Genomic DNA, 15,840 nt, shown 5'->3' on the forward strand with positions numbered 1-15,840 from the left:
CCACAGCCCAGTAGGGGCACCGAAGACAGGGGCTGCGAGGCGGAGACCCCTCAACCAAAGGGGAGCAGGAACCTTCCTTCTCTGATCATCTAAGATGATGGAAGATACTTCAGGCCCCGGAAACCGCAGGGGGAAGGGAAAAAGAGGGGTGTGGAGAAGTCATGTGGGTGAGTGCATATTACTCAAGAAAGAATAACATACTTTTAACTGGCAGGATTAAATGCCTTCAGTGTTGAATCAGAAGGGCAGGTTCAAGAACAGGACAGGCTCACTTACAAACAACAGAGCAAGGCAACCCGTGTAGTTTGTTCGTTCATAAATTTTTTGTCCTTTACCAGAAATCAGCAAGACTAGGTTCTCATTCTAACTAAATATTAAATGAATAATTTCGCAGTTTTTTTTTTTTTAAGAGAGAAGGGGTAAGTGAGTGAGGGGCAGGGAGAGGGGGAGAGAGAGAGAGAGAGGGAGGGAGGGAGGGAGGGAGAGGCGGGACTCACTCGGGGTTTTGTGTTTTACCCAAAGAGGGCTCAGGCTCACCCGATGTGGGGTTCATCCTCACCCAACGTGGGGCTTGAACTCACAAACTGAGATCATGACCTGAGCCGAAATCATATGCGTAACAGCTGGGCCATCAAGGCATCCTAATTTTGCAATATTTTATACAATGTATGGAGGGAAGGTGGTTCTTATATTCCTTAAATGGTAAAACGAAGGGATGGATTGCGCGAATGTGCTTTTAAACTTGAAATTCTATAATCTTTACTAACATTGCCCATGTTAATATTGTATCCTTTCGTGTTTCTGTTAAATAACGATACCCTATTTCTAAAACTTAAGAAAAATTCAAATTTAAGAACAAGATTCGTTCATTTAAATGGGAGTAAAAAGCAAAATATTTGCTTCTGTCATTTGGTGGCAGTTTCATCTCATTATAGAAAAAAGAAAGAAATTTTTTCTCAGTCATAATATTTGCTTCTATCATTTGGTGACAGTTTGATCCCATGATAGAAGAAAGAAATAAAATTCCCTGTAAAGTATAGAAACTACAGTAGCTTCCTGTCCTATGCTACATACTCCAAAAAGAGGTACATAGCAGTTAATATAAGTTGAATACGGAAATAACTGAATTTAGAATGACTCAGTAATCAACTGAAAGGAATTTTCCTCAGAATTATTTATCAGCTCTTAACTGGATGCACTGGACAATAATGTGGCTTCACTCAGACGTCCCTGGGAACATACAAAGCTACAGCAGAGAAAAAAGTGAGACCAGAAATGGAGGTGTGGTGGATGGGGTGGTGGTTTAAAATTCTCAGGTAACATTACATCTACCCAGCATTTTAAAGGAAATTATGGACATTACACGTAATACAGGAAAAACCATTACCCTCACAAAATTGCAATACTTGTAATTCTCCTCAATTTTATGAAAATCCAATAGTGTCTGAGGCTTATAGATACCACTGGATAAATATGTACCAGATTTATAGATAATAAGAGATTTATTACTTTTCTAATGAAGTGAGCCTTACAATCCCAATTTTATACTAGAAAAAACTTAAAGGCGTGAGAAGTAATTTGACTGAAGTCTTACACTTGGAATTTGAATCCAGGTGTGTCTGTCTCCAAACTCCATACTCTTTAAGTGACAGTGCCTTGAAAACAGGTAAGGATTCTTATATATAAAGCACTTATCTTACCTCTAAGTAATGCAGAGCCATTAAATACATGAATAACAATCAACTGTACTCTAGTGAAACAGCAGTCATAAAAGAGATCAACACAGCAAAAAATATACTTACTCATTCCTGAGCATTCTCTATCACCATCCCATACATTAGAAACAGCATGTCCAGTCAGTAGGAGGTTAATTAAACTTTGGCTATTAATAAAAATTTAAAAGTAATTAAAATATGAATAAACTAGTTTTCAAATCAAATGATCCCTATGGTAAGGCATAAAGTAATGACTACTTACATTACATTATGTCGGTTAAGAAACAAAGTTAGAGAAAACCTTACATTTTTATTTTATACACTCAACTGAACAACAGCTTTGCTAAATGTATCACTACGTGTATCACCACATGGGTATCTATTGCGCTATACATTCAACTACACTTAACTTCATCCAACACGTCACCTTTTAGTGGACAAAAAAAGATGAGACTAATAATTTGCTTGATATTTATAATACTCTATAAATATAAACATAATTATTATTTTTTGTGTGATGGCTGATTTAATTTTAACCTCTGAGGCAAAGATCTAAAGAGAAAGACTTACGTAATACAGTGGGTTAACTATCACTGTTTCATTGATTTTAGTAGAAATATTAAGAACTCGGGTGTGTGTTGGGGGAGGATGTTTCAGAGAAAAATAAGGAGAAAATATCTCCCCCAAACAGGAAAGCATTTACAAATAGTTAAGGATATACTTATTTCTAAGTAAATTTCATCCATTAAAAAATTTCATAAGTGAAACATACAGCAGAATTTGTTAAAACACCCCTGTTGTCATCTTAAAAGAAAATTTTTGCCATAATAGATGCAATGCATACATAAACCTGAAGTGGAAATTAACATTTCATATATAAAGCAAACAATGCGTAAAGTACAAGGTTGCTCAAGTTTCTATACTTTATGCTGTCAACACTGACAGACAAAATTATCTGACTCAGGAGCGTTTTATCTTAAACTCAAGTTCCTAAAAACCTAAGTCCGTGTAGGTAGGGAGATAACAGATTATAGTTAATTACCTGCCATGTCCATATACAGGATCTATCAAAGGTTCATTTGAATCTTCAATTTCATTTTTTATGTTTTCAATGCCCTAAAGGAATCAAGAAATTCATTGGCTTATTTTAAAAACTAAAATTGAATATTACGGTAATTTAAAAACTGATCATTTTTTTACTATAAGAGAATAAAGCACAATTATTTAAGTAACTTTTCTCCCCCAAAGTTACTCAGATTTGATGTGGGGTGGGGGGGGGGACATTTGAGATGCTAATGGTAAGAAGTAGCTCCTCCAAGAATATCTTTTCTTTCATGGGCTGTATATCAAGAGTGCTGACGGACTCATAGGTAACAGATCTCATGTCAGCATGATGAGAGATAATGTTTAAGTTTCAGGAGGAAGGAGGAGAAAATTATTTAATCCAAAAGTTAATATTCACTTAATTCCAGGCTAAATAATACACCCGCTAAGGCATCTGATGTGTTTGCTTGGGCCATTTAAAAAACATAGGAAATTTAAATATACAAAAGGTGTAACTGGCATAAAAGAAAATAGAATTCTGATTTTGCATTCTCACAAACATCAGTAATTTAAATGTACTGACAAAATACAATGTAAAACTAGGAGGGCAGGAATTTTCTTACTTTCTTAAAAACCAATTTTCTGATATTTTTTGATTCCTCACAAGGGCATCCAGATGGTCAAAGGTCTGGATAAGTCCAAGACCTGGGCATTTTAACCTCATCAACTTGGAAAAGGCCAAGATAAAACTGCCCTTCATTGTGCTACTCACCTAACTCCAACCACTGGTTCTATCAAATTACAGGCTATTTCTAAGGATTAAAGACATTCATCAACGATCCAAATACTGAATGACGGCCTAAATATCGTAGGAGAATACAAACAAGTATGAGGTCTTACACTTGCTTCCTTTTAAAAAACACACAGCAGCCCATGATAAAGCCAAAATGAGTACTATGAACAAGTGACATCATCACTGGTGAGGGAGGGGACATCATTTCAAAGACCAGCACAAAGAAGAACAATTAGACATGATGGGTTATTGGCTGTAGAGGGCAAGAGAGGAGGAGGTATCAAAAGTTTTGAGTATAAAACACCGGGGAAATAATGAACAGTCAAAGCTCAACTCCTACGAGCCCAGGCATCTTAGGTGCCACCCTCACGGCCACTCGGCACAACTCACTCACCAACTACGAGATACTTTTGGTTCTTTCTCTTAAACATGCTCCTAAGATGTTTTTAAATTTCCAAATTTAGAACACGCTTCTCAACATGCTCCTTGTCTTTTCCATTTCCACAGTCTAGCTTACGTCTGCTCTAGCTTACGTTCGGCTATTCAGTGCCCACTTTTCTCACCTTCTGACTCCAGCCTTCTACGCCATATACAGACTCTCTCCACACAACTCTTAGCTCCAGTTAAGGAATCTTATCAACAAAAAGATCTTGTTATTCCTGTATTCAAAATTTTTGTTCTAATTTTGGCCAGATGAAATCACAATTATTTTTTGCACGGAACATACAAGGGTCTTCACATTCTGAGCTTTTTTTATATAGATGCGCCATCTCATCGTCCACAGTTGCCTTTCTGGTGTATAATATGCTGCAAGCTACGCTGAATTCCTTATAGTTCTCTGGGTGTCATACCCCGAGCCCATATGCCTTTACTTGCTGTTTCCATGGCTTAGAAAATCTTCCCACAGCTTTTCCATCTAGAAAACTTTTCCTTATCCATCAAGACCCTATAACCACCACATGGTCCCTACCATATAAAATCTGTCCTTGAATTTACCAAAACAGAACCCCCAAACTCAGACATTTTCTGAGACATTTCTATTTTCCCCCCGTGCCTTGTACATGTAACAAATAAACACCAAAAACCACTGCCATAATGGAATTATTAAAAGTGTCAATTTATTTTTACAGTACTGAAGAGGAACCATTAAAAAAAATTTGTCTCTTATTATAATTCCAGTCCCTAGCATAGAGTCAATGCCCAATAAACATCTGTCCAATGAAAGAAATCTGCTATCAGACATGGTAAATCTAGCAGGATACTCAACTAACGTGCTGCTGGAGACAGGAGATTGGCACTTGGGGAAAAAAGTCAGGATAGGATGTATATACGCTAGAATTAACCACATAAAAGTAAGTTGAGAAAATAAAATGCCCATAAAAGAAAAAGGATGTCTACTGACAAGGACCGAAAATTTTTAGAATATAAAAATGTAGAGGGGGAGAGAAAAGAGCAGGAGATAACAGGTAAAGAAGAAAATGAAGCTATCAAAAAAAAAGGGGGGGAGGCCTCATGAAATAGTACAAAAAGAGAACTAGCACCGTGATTTATCTGTAAGTTAGGAGAGGGACTAAGGGTCAGAAAGAGCTTCTAGAAGGCAGGAAGGGGTCAAATGCCAGATACTAGGATGAAAGAAAACAAAATTCAGAACTGAGTCCATTTCATAATTAGAAAATTATTGATTACCCCTCTACCAAAGAAGATCAGGGGTAAAAATAAGTATCAAAGTGCGTAGATACTAAGTGAGTGGTGAAGACAGAGAACTTGATAATTAGTAGCGTAAGAGATTTTTACTCAGATTTAGAAAAAGTATTGATTTACAAACAGTATCAAGAGTAAAATTACTCATCACAGCAGGAGAAACAGTCCTAAACTCAAACTAATAAAAGCCAGAAGAGGTAACTTCTTAAACAAACCTTTGTCAGTAACACAGAATACAAAAAAAGCAATACTCCAAATTTGTTTCCCCACATTGAATACTGGTCCAGGACAGCATCCTTTAATTCAGGTAAACTTCTGAATGATCTTTTTCTGGGGGGAAAAAATAATTAAGTATTAGTACTATGATGAGAACGAGGACATTCACAAACGGGAAAATTTTTAAATCGCCTTATACATTAAACTGTGAACATACAAATGAGATTTCTGTAAGTGCCTCAAATTTTCAAATACGTATTTAGCCATAAAAGCAAAAGCTATTGCTGACAAACGTCCCTAAATATATACCATTAAAAAGAATGCCTATGTGGCAAGGAAACGCTTCATCACCTGGGTGACCTATCTGGCATCAATAAATTCCACAATAATTATACATATTTAAAGAATGGAGTGGCCCTCTCTAAAAGGCGTTCAAGAAAAAAGAAAACTTGACTCTGTAAAGGCTGAAGATGATTTAATAAATATCTCAATACCAAAGATAAGGTGAACATTTGTGGCCTCTTTTAAGAGAAATTAATGTCATATTGCAAATGCCACCAGTAATTCTATCAATGCGGCCATCCTTACCTTTCACATTAACATGTTTAATGCTCTAATGAAAATACGAGCACTTTTAACAAAAATCCTAGAAGGAATCTGGCAAATAAGAAATAATAATTCAAATATTTATCCTATTAGAAATCTTTGCATTCATTCAGGTCAGAGAAACATTAAGCTACAATGATTTTTTTGTTTTTTCATTCTAACGATGGAGAAGATTTTCACATTATGAAAAAGTGTATTTTGGTAGTTAGCTAATTTAGGAATCAGAGTAATTTAAGTAAACTTTTATAACTTATTATTTCAAAAACACTGGTAACAAGCGAATCCTCAAGTATACAAATCTAAGTACCTTCCCATGGTATGAACAGACTTAAAATGGCAATGTGTCCACAAGGTAAGTATTTTAAATGTTCCAATGTTACTTACTGAATTAATGCATGAAATCGCTCAAAGCCAAGCTCTTCGACAGCCAAGGCAGCTATACATAAAAGACACTTTTCAGCACTCCACATGGCAAATAAATGACACAAGATACACACAGCAGGCTGTAAATACTTTCAAGCAATCAAAATTTTCCCTGTCTCCTTACTCCCTTAAAATTCTCAGTTTATTTTCAACTTTACTGTAACACAAATTTATATTTCAACTTCTTAGTTACCATGATTCTAACTAAAATGGATATGATACTGAGGATGTGGAAGGGGGATTAAATAATAAACCTTTACTTTCGATTCAGTTACACTAGAATAGTTTATAATATATGAAAAATTACTGACAGAGTGCTTCACACATCACTGGAATGTGTCCTGCACTTTTAAATATTCAATTCATAGATCCAAGAAAAAGAGCTAATCTTCCTCCTTCATAATATAAGATCTTTAGGTTAAATGTTTAATTGTTAAACAAATGTTATAAAAAGGCATAGCACTTTGAAACTACACAGGTTCAAAGACAGCTTTAAGTTTGTTTCCTCATTTACTTGTACAACTGTTGAGAAGTTTTCAGTAACTTATTTAGATTATGATTATTATTAACACAGCACAATTATAAATTAAAAAAAAAACCAAAGTAAATAAAAGACAGCATTTAAATCCAAGGTAATGTCTCTGCAGCACTTTAAGTGTCAGGCCCCTCTCCAAAAGCGCTACGGGTGTTACGTCATTGAATCCTCTAACAACCCTGTTATCCCCATTTCACAGAAAAGGAACTGAGGCACAAAGAAGGAGCCTCCCTGGAGCAAAATGTAACTAACAACAGAGCTGAGATCTGAATCAAGCCAGTCTTGGCTCCCTCTACAAAGACACTCTCTTTAAAAATTTCATTACATGAATCAAAACGCCTACTCTATCACAATGCACAATTTCACAAAAATTTTATAAAGCAAATATTAGTACTTTTAAATATTAATTCTTACTAGAGAATGAGAGAAATGGATTTATTAGGAGTTCAAAATTAGGATTTTTGATTTATAATTTAAAATGTCTCATGAGGCCATCCTTTCAAAATCATTTTAATTTTCAAATGTTTCCAACAGTTTTTAAAAATCTTCACAAGTCCAAATAGGTTAATTTCAGTGATTTTTTGATTTGTGGGGGAAACAAACTGAAATTGAACCTGAGCATTCACTACTGCAAACAAGTGTGCGTTACCAAAAGCCAAAACTACACACACCACACAAGCCAATGAAATTAATGTTTGTGCAGAATGTAATATTGACAAGAGGGAAAACAGTTCACATGTAAAATCTCAGGATAAAACAAAAATTCGGCCTAATCTTTTCCAAATTGGACTAACTGTTCTGCAGTGCTTGATCACTTAAATAATTTTACTGGATATACACTATGAAAGTAGACATAAAGATAGTAATTTAGAGAAAAGAGGCAAGCAAAATAAAAAGCTTAGCAGGCAGGATGGTGGAAAAATATAAAACACAAGAAAAAGAACATAGCTGGGAATAAAGGAAAGAACAGGTAAAACAGATTGTTATATGAAATATAAACTTTAAGTTTTTTTGCATTTGTCAACATCTATGGCAAATTCTCAAATTTTCAGTTAAAAAAACTTGTCATATTTTTACAGTACTAAAAACAGATTTAACACAAGGTTTTATTTCACGTCCACTCTTAAAATGAAGCAAGGGAAATTGGAAAACTACTAAAATATGTTTTTTGAAGAGGAATTAAATCTAATATGCCCACCTAAATTAGTTACTGAAGTACCAAAGTTAATACGTTATGAGGCTATTTAACCTAGAGCAATTTAACCTGTAACTACAGAAATGTACAGTATATCCCATAGAAAGCACATCGCATACCCCTAAAATACTAACGAGAAACGTTACAAGAAAAGACCTTACTGTTTTCTTGCATATTAATATATAGATTGGCTTTAAGCAGATATTCTCTAAAACAACTTTTAATTAGTTCAACTATTCCTCTGTCGAAATTTTAATGTCCTAAATGCAACTATTAAACATGCTTCCATGCAACACAGTAAAGCCTGGAAAATATCTTAAAACCAATCTGAAGATTTTTTTACTATCGTCCTTGTGAACATTTTCTACTTGTTTTCTTCTACGGTCATCATCAATTCAAAAAGTATGTTGAATTCTTTTTGAAAGGCTAAGTTTGAAAGAACTGAACAGGAAAAGTCATTCAACGGTTCAAATTTTTAAAAACTGTTCCTGGCAAATGTCCTACTGTTAGAATTTGCAACTGTAACTGCAAAAGTAGGAGAAAGAAGATGCTGACACATCAGAGTCATTTCAGCCCATGGAGACAATAGTCCCTGAGGGATCATCCTACATGGAAATGAAGATGTACATCACAAGTAATCAAAATTTACTCTCTATAAATCACGTTTATAATTTCTTTAAAAAGTTTCTGCGGAGATGATAGTTATTGGAATGCATCATAGGAGGAAAAAGTCACTTGTTCAATATAAACACGTCGAGCTACCAATTATCAAAAGTCACATACTAGCAAGAGAATTCCTGAAAAGAAAAATAGAAAAGCAATTCTTTATTTAGCTTCAGTACTATCAGAAGTTTCCACTTTACTAGTTCATTCTGGCAGTTTTAAGGTCAATTAAATAAGAATTTTCAAAGGCTAAAATCCACAGGGTACATATTTTTATGAATAAGAATAGCTATTATTTAAAGAGAAATCTTCAATAATGAAAAACTTAAATGAAGGAATAATTAAAACCCTTAGTTAAAACTACCTTAAAATAATGCGTATAGACTATATCGAGTAATATCCAAAAAGTTCAGGAGGAAAAGAAACAATATGTAACAAAGAACAATGTCCCCACCTTTGCTCTAAGAAACAACTAAAGGTATTTAAGAAATTTTCTGATGTCCCTAAAACCCCTTTTTTTCCATTACCAAAAAAACCCCACAATGCTAAGGCATCTAAAACTAAAGTATGTAGGATTATGTTCCTTAAATTTTCTAAATGACAGTTCTAAAGCTCAAAATTTCATCAAGCAGACATTAACTAAAACGTTCTTAAAAAGTTTAAGAGATGCATTTCCTTTCTTTTCTCCAAAAGTGACAACAAGGGAAACAGGCCCCATTGCCCTCTGGTAGCTCAAAGAATTGAAAGGGAAATGAAAAATACTAAGGCTCCTGAACTAAGCAGGGACTAAAAACGAGATGTGTTAGGAGATTTTACACCTTTTTTTTTTCCTTCAAAAACTTCAACAATTTTACTAAAACAAAGGTACAAGAAACTCCTTCGGGAAGTAAAAAATAGATCTTACCAGAATGCTCCACTTGGCAACTAGATTCTGCAGGACTCCCAGAAATGCCCGCAGTCTGCTCCTCAGTTGTCTTTCCTCTTAACCAGGAAACCAGGCAGAATGCTCCAGAGTTGTCACAACAGGCACTTTCTAAAATATCACATAAGGTATGACAAAGGAGTTCCTTCCGCTCTTCCTCTAAAAATAACCAAAGTACCAGTTATGATGGTTTTCTTTGAACAGAAGAAAAAAAATCCTGTCATGGGTAACAACAGTAAGAATGTTTTAATTTAATAATGAAAACCAACCATTTTAAGTGGATGGAGGATTCCTCCCCCAGCATAAATAGTCTTACATTTTGGAACAACAATGTGCTTGAGGGCTAAAATGTCATTACTATTAAATATTGCCATTAATTAGAAAAAGAATCCTGAAAAAGTAAGAACTAAACCTTAGGAGAGAGAAGTTCCCTGCACTAACCCGATACTGATCGCTCCCCTTCCTTGGGCTGTGAAGGGAGCACTGAAGCCGTGAGGGTCCCTCTACTGCAGAACCAGGCACAATGTGAGGGCCTGCTGAGACTTCTGGTTTTTTCCTCATTTCTGAATTAGTCTAATGTCTTTGATCTCCTTGTCCCACAGGGGTAAGTCTTAGGAGATAACACACCATCAGCACACACAATACCAAATTCATTACATTAGCAGACGCCATCATGGTCATGTTGTATAATATAGAGGCTCCCGATGCCGTATTGCAGTGAATGGAGCATTAGACTTTTATAGACAGGAGCACAAATGTTCAATTTCTTCCGGAACTTTAGCCACCTCCTCTTTTCAAGCAGTATCACTCCCCAAAAGTAGTGCTGTTCCTGAAACTTTCAGGAACAGCAGGGGGAGATGGGTATAGGAGCTATGCAAAATTTTATACTATGGGGAGATTTCTATTTCTAATAGACTAGTAGTTCTTTAAAGGAGGAACTATGTCATTCACTTTCTAACCACCACCATCTTTACGTTTATGACAATGTTATATATTTTATCAATGTGCATATATTTCTGTACAAGAAATACTTCAAATTTTACCAGTAAAGCAGTGATGTTAATATTAAATAGTATCTCTTGGTTTCTTCTCTACAATTTATTTTGCATTTCAGCTAGTAAATAATAAAAAAAAAATACATGGGGGACACTTCAACTCTTAAATTCAGTAGATTCTATGGGTATAGTTTGGAATGGAACTGTTCTGCCCTTATACACAAAACTAGGATTATATAATATATCCTACATTCTTCAGAAGTTACTGTGAGGTTCACATAAGAGTGTTCATGTATTAAAGGGAAGACGGTAAACCGTCAAGCAGAATGCAAACGTTTTATTATTATCAGCTAGCACCATACAGCTCTCTGACCTAATCATACTGCAGAAGCTATGACAGCTTCATCTGCAATTTAATTCGGTTCTTTGCAGTATCTGCATTGTGTGAGGCACTATACTAAAAGCTGCGGGAATGCAAAGATAACTCTGAGTTCCTCCTCAGAGCTAAGTGAGATAAAACAAACACAAATGACTATCCCTTACAGGGTGCTATCATTTAACAGTTGAGAGAAATGCACCACTTTTTAGCGAGAGGCCAAGGGTTTATTTTCCCTTAGGTCTATTATCCTGTCTTATGCCTCTCAGGTAACCCAAACTTGGGAATATACACATTAAAATTTGAGGTCACTGTTCATGAAATTTTCTGAAACACTGAAAAAATAAAACTCAGGAAAAAAATACTCCATTTATAGTTTTTTTAAGATAAATGGTTTCAGTTCAAGTACTGCCAATGGAAGCTGCATAGATCATCTCTAAATTAGAAGGTGATGGAAAAGTTTATAGAAAGCCACTATCAGGGCGCCTGGGTGGCGCAGTCGGTTAAGCGTCCGACTTCAGCCAGGTCACGATCTCGCGGTCCGTGAGTTCGAGCCCCGCGTCGGGCTCTGGGCTGATGGCTCGGAGCCTGGAGCCTGTTTCCGATTCTGTGTCTCCCTCTCTCTCTGCCCCTCCCCCATTCATGCTCTGTCTCTCTCTGTCCCAAAAATAAATAAACGTTGAAAAAAAAAAAAAAAAAAGAAAGCCACTATCATACCTGGGCAATCCCTCCAAGAAGACTTCTCAGAAGAAAACAGGAGCTTCTTCAAAAGAAAGGCCTTTATACAATTAAAGCAATAATTATTAGAATCCATTATAAACAAGCCTTATTCTTTTTTTTTAATGGGAAAAAAAACCTAATGTATATCTCCTTTATGGTCTACTGAACAGTGTTATAAAATTTTCAGATAGTTTCCCTTTACATTCAACAGTAATTTAGCATACTATTCAGAATATACCACTATAAACTTGATTCTAGATCCCTAAAATTCTTCTTTCATAATATGTACTTTCCGGCAAATAGAACAACGGACTCAAAATAATAGACACATAACTGGAAAATTAAAGAAACTTACTGCTCATTCACAAAGTAAAGACCCCAGAAACAGGAACAAGTCTACATTTCTCTTAGACACCTTGGGGGAAAAGATGTCACAACACAAAACTGGTTCTGCTCTATTAGTTCTGATTTGTGATATGAGAATATCACTACAAGACTCATCATTTTAAGGAGTTCCTAACTTCCTGGTTTAATTCAAAAAGCTTTAAGATTCAAAAGAAAAAAAAACAAATTGATCTCTGACCTTTTCTTAAGTGAGCTGACTCTGTTACACTGATGACTTGATAGAAAGAAGATCAGTGTAGCGTTTCCTTCTCAAAGTGTAGTTCAAGGACCATTTCCATCTCAGTCACCTGACCTGTTTACTTAAAATGAAGACCCTTAGGCTCCACCTATTGGATCTGAATCTCCAGGGGGCAGATCCAAGAAAAAGGTTACTTGGACGCTTCTCACTTACTGTTTGAAAGTGGTAGTGTATTGGTAAGACGACTGCTTTTAGTCAGACACATCTGGGTCTGAATCCTGGTTCCACTACTTTACTAAAAATAATAATAGCATAAACTTTAAAAGGCTGCAGTGAGGATTATATAGAATAATCTATGTAATACACTTAGCACAGTACCTGGCACCTAATAAGCGATCATTTGAAAGTATTTTAACAAAAAATGAAGTAACATTCTGCAGTATCTTAAAGAAGTAAAATCTAAAACTACTACAATCAAGTGTTTCTGACTTTTTCCCAAAACGGCAACAACCATAAAATGGAGGACTATAACCACATTACAAAAGTTGGGAAAAGTGAGGTGGGATACCCACTGTTTTACCACTGATGTGATCACTGTCAGTATTTTGATATACTTCCTTCCAGTCTTTCTTTCATAACTGTCTTAATTTTTATTACAAGTGAGAAGCATAATGGGTATGTGATAGTTCCCATTTTTCTGTTTTCCAACAGGATTCCTAACTATAATTCTTAATCACTACATACCTATCGAGCTGTCGAAATTTACTCAAACATTACTTCATGTTTAAACATTATTGTACACTAGCCTTATAATTGTTTACTACTGTAAATATAAAAACTTCTTATTGAATACAATCTTTTCCATATTAAGGATTATTTCTTTAAGAAAGATGCACAGAAGTGCAATGATTTCATCAAAAAATATGCATTCTTATACTTCTGGTTCTAATGTAAATTTCCCTCCCTGAATCAAAGTACAAATGTACCACATAGCAATATGAGTGTGCCAGCGCCATCCTACCCTCCTAGGCCCTGGTAATTATTCTATATTTAAAAATTAGGAAGGGTCAGCAATAGAATCTAGTTGTAGTTTTCTTTGTACTTCTTTGGATTCCTAGTGAGGTTGAACGTCCTGATTCTTTGGTTATCCATCATCAGTCCACCTGTTATGCCTGCACATACATCATTTCACCACTGGAGCCTGAGTGGTTTTCTAACTGATTTGTACACATTCTTTGCAGAAGAAAGACAATATCCACTTATGGCTAATATTCGTTGCAAATCTTTTTTTGGTCCAAATCTTTTCCATCTTTCTCTTGGTGTTGGCAATACATTAGTTTTTCTGTGGTTCAGTATTATGTCAAGAACATATTTAGTATATGGTATCAGATGATCTAACTTCATTTTCCCCCTCAAACTGGCAACCAGTCTTATCAGTGACATTTACTAAATTTCATTTTATTCTACCAGTGATTAGTAGTTCCTTCTTTATCACGGTATGTGATAAATTCTCGGTAAACTGCTATCTATAACATGGTCTACTCCTGTATTCGCCATCTGGTTCCACAATAAGCCTATTCTGGCAACAGGACCATGTTCTAATTTTTATAGTTTAAAGAAGTTTTACTATCTAGACTTGCTCATTTCCCTTCATTAGGCTAAATGGTTTAGTTTCGACTTTTACACTAAAAGTATTTTAAAAACCCAAAATTCTTCATGATTGACAAGATTTATGTGACTATGAAACTAAATTATGACCTCAAAGACACAGGAGGGTTTTGAACACTACAATTATCCCTTGCAGAAACAGCTATCATTATAGAAATATACTGAATTTTATAAAACAGGAAACTCCTGTGGTACACCTTACACTTAACTACATTCGTAGACTTTTCGTAAAAACCCTGGGTGCTAATATGGCCCAGGAGGCCCTGGGTTAATATAATCTAATTTAAATACAGACAGAACAAGCAATCTTCAAATTCAGATGGTAAGATTTTGCTAGCAACCAAAATCTGTCCCCAGCATAACGGCATGATAACTCCAATACTAATTCACAGTTAAATTTTATTCTTTATATTCAGTAACTCCCAGACAATGTTCAAACATTCAAATTTTTCTTAATTTTTAAATAATTTTACTAACGCAAACAAAATCAATTTTAGCCCTTAAAGAAATAAAATAATGACTTATAAAGGGTATAATTTGGAATCAGTCATGAAAGGATTTTTTTCCTCCTTCAGAGAAATAAATTTTTAACTTAATAATATGGAGTATAAGGCTTGAGAGACCAGTTTACTTCACAGCTAACAGTTCAGGAATGTGTTCCTTATGTCCAATGAAAAAATATCACATTAAATATGTACTTTCAAAATGTGCTGATTAAAAAACAGAATAAATTCCAGTTTCTTTTATAATAGTTGTGAAGTTACACTGCTGGTCAGACATTGTAAGTATTATAGTAAACCAAAAATTCAATTTGTGGTTTTAAAAATGTAGTGATTGTGGCAAACTGGCCTTTGAAATTCAAACAATAGAACATATCAAGATTCAAAATCGTATACATATATTCAGATTAACACTACCTTGTGCAAAGAAAAACCTTTTTTTTTTAATTTTGGAAATTCTGTTTGAAGTCTATTATTACCAATTTTATTTTAAAAGCTGAAGCCATAGCCTAAAATTGTAGAGACAACTTATTTTTAAAATGTATACAGTTTTAGAGCATGAAAATATTCACTCGTCGTCAACTTTTTAGGAAAATCACTTCTACAGAAAGAACAAATGAAAATAATATATTGCTATGATGTAGCTATCCCTAGTATAAAATGCTATTACTCAACAGGATCATTGTATTAGAAAGATGTCATTATCATTAATTCCTAATTTTCTGAAGGTCAGGGAACACCTATTCTGGTTTTTTTGATGTAAGATTGTCAAAAGGCTATTGCTGCATAACCTGCTGATGTTCTGAACTCATTTTTATTCTGGATATTCATAGCACTTTACAAGAATAAAAAGTTAAGAGATAAGTGATCATGTCTCGTGACACAGGTATTAGAAAACAAAAAATAAAGTATGAAACGTTTGAACATGTCCCTCTAAGGAGTCGGTAAAGTAGTCTATGTTACCTGAACAGGTGCAATAACAGCACAGGGGCCACCTTCAAACTGTTCTAATGCAGATCCCTCTGATTCACTAAACACAAACCCTAAAAATGAAAGCAAGTAGCAAAGATTAAAAATGTAATTCAAACAGCAGCCCAAAGACTTTTTAATGTACTTTGCTTTGAGAAAGACCACTTATTACAAAAGCAAAATACCTCCAAGTTAGGCACAGTGGTTCTTAACTTT

The 15,840-nt window shown here is 34.9% G+C and overlaps 1 protein-coding gene across 6 annotated transcripts in view; it reads right to left on the minus strand.

Annotated features, from left to right (window-relative positions):
- Positions 1–15,840, minus strand: part of MINDY3 (MINDY lysine 48 deubiquitinase 3) — a 98,732-nt gene that overhangs the window by 70,991 nt on the left and 11,901 nt on the right. For 4 of the 6 annotated variants that reach the window (XR_003970528.1, XR_003970529.1, XM_030323516.1 and 1 more), the window contains exons 2-8: positions 15,619–15,698; positions 11,902–11,962; positions 9,796–9,972; positions 6,460–6,511; positions 5,469–5,583; positions 2,758–2,831; positions 1,803–1,882 (exon numbers count right to left, since the gene is read on the minus strand). Coding sequence is in view for 4 of the 6 variants with exons in the window: in XM_030323516.1 (XP_030179376.1) it covers positions 1,803–1,882; positions 2,758–2,831; positions 5,469–5,583; positions 6,460–6,511; positions 9,796–9,972; positions 11,902–11,962; positions 15,619–15,698 (639 nt within the window). In the remaining 2 variants the exon portion in view is untranslated. Of the gene's footprint in view, positions 1–1,802; positions 1,883–2,757; positions 2,832–5,468; positions 5,584–6,459; positions 6,512–9,795; positions 9,973–11,901; positions 11,963–15,618; positions 15,699–15,840 lie in introns of those variants that run through there. The other 2 variants (XM_030323518.1, XM_030323517.1) reach the window with 2 other exon arrangements.

This window comes from Lynx canadensis, chromosome B4 (assembly GCF_007474595.2).
Source record: "Lynx canadensis isolate LIC74 chromosome B4, mLynCan4.pri.v2, whole genome shotgun sequence".
NCBI classification, from domain to species: domain Eukaryota; kingdom Metazoa; phylum Chordata; class Mammalia; order Carnivora; family Felidae; genus Lynx; species Lynx canadensis.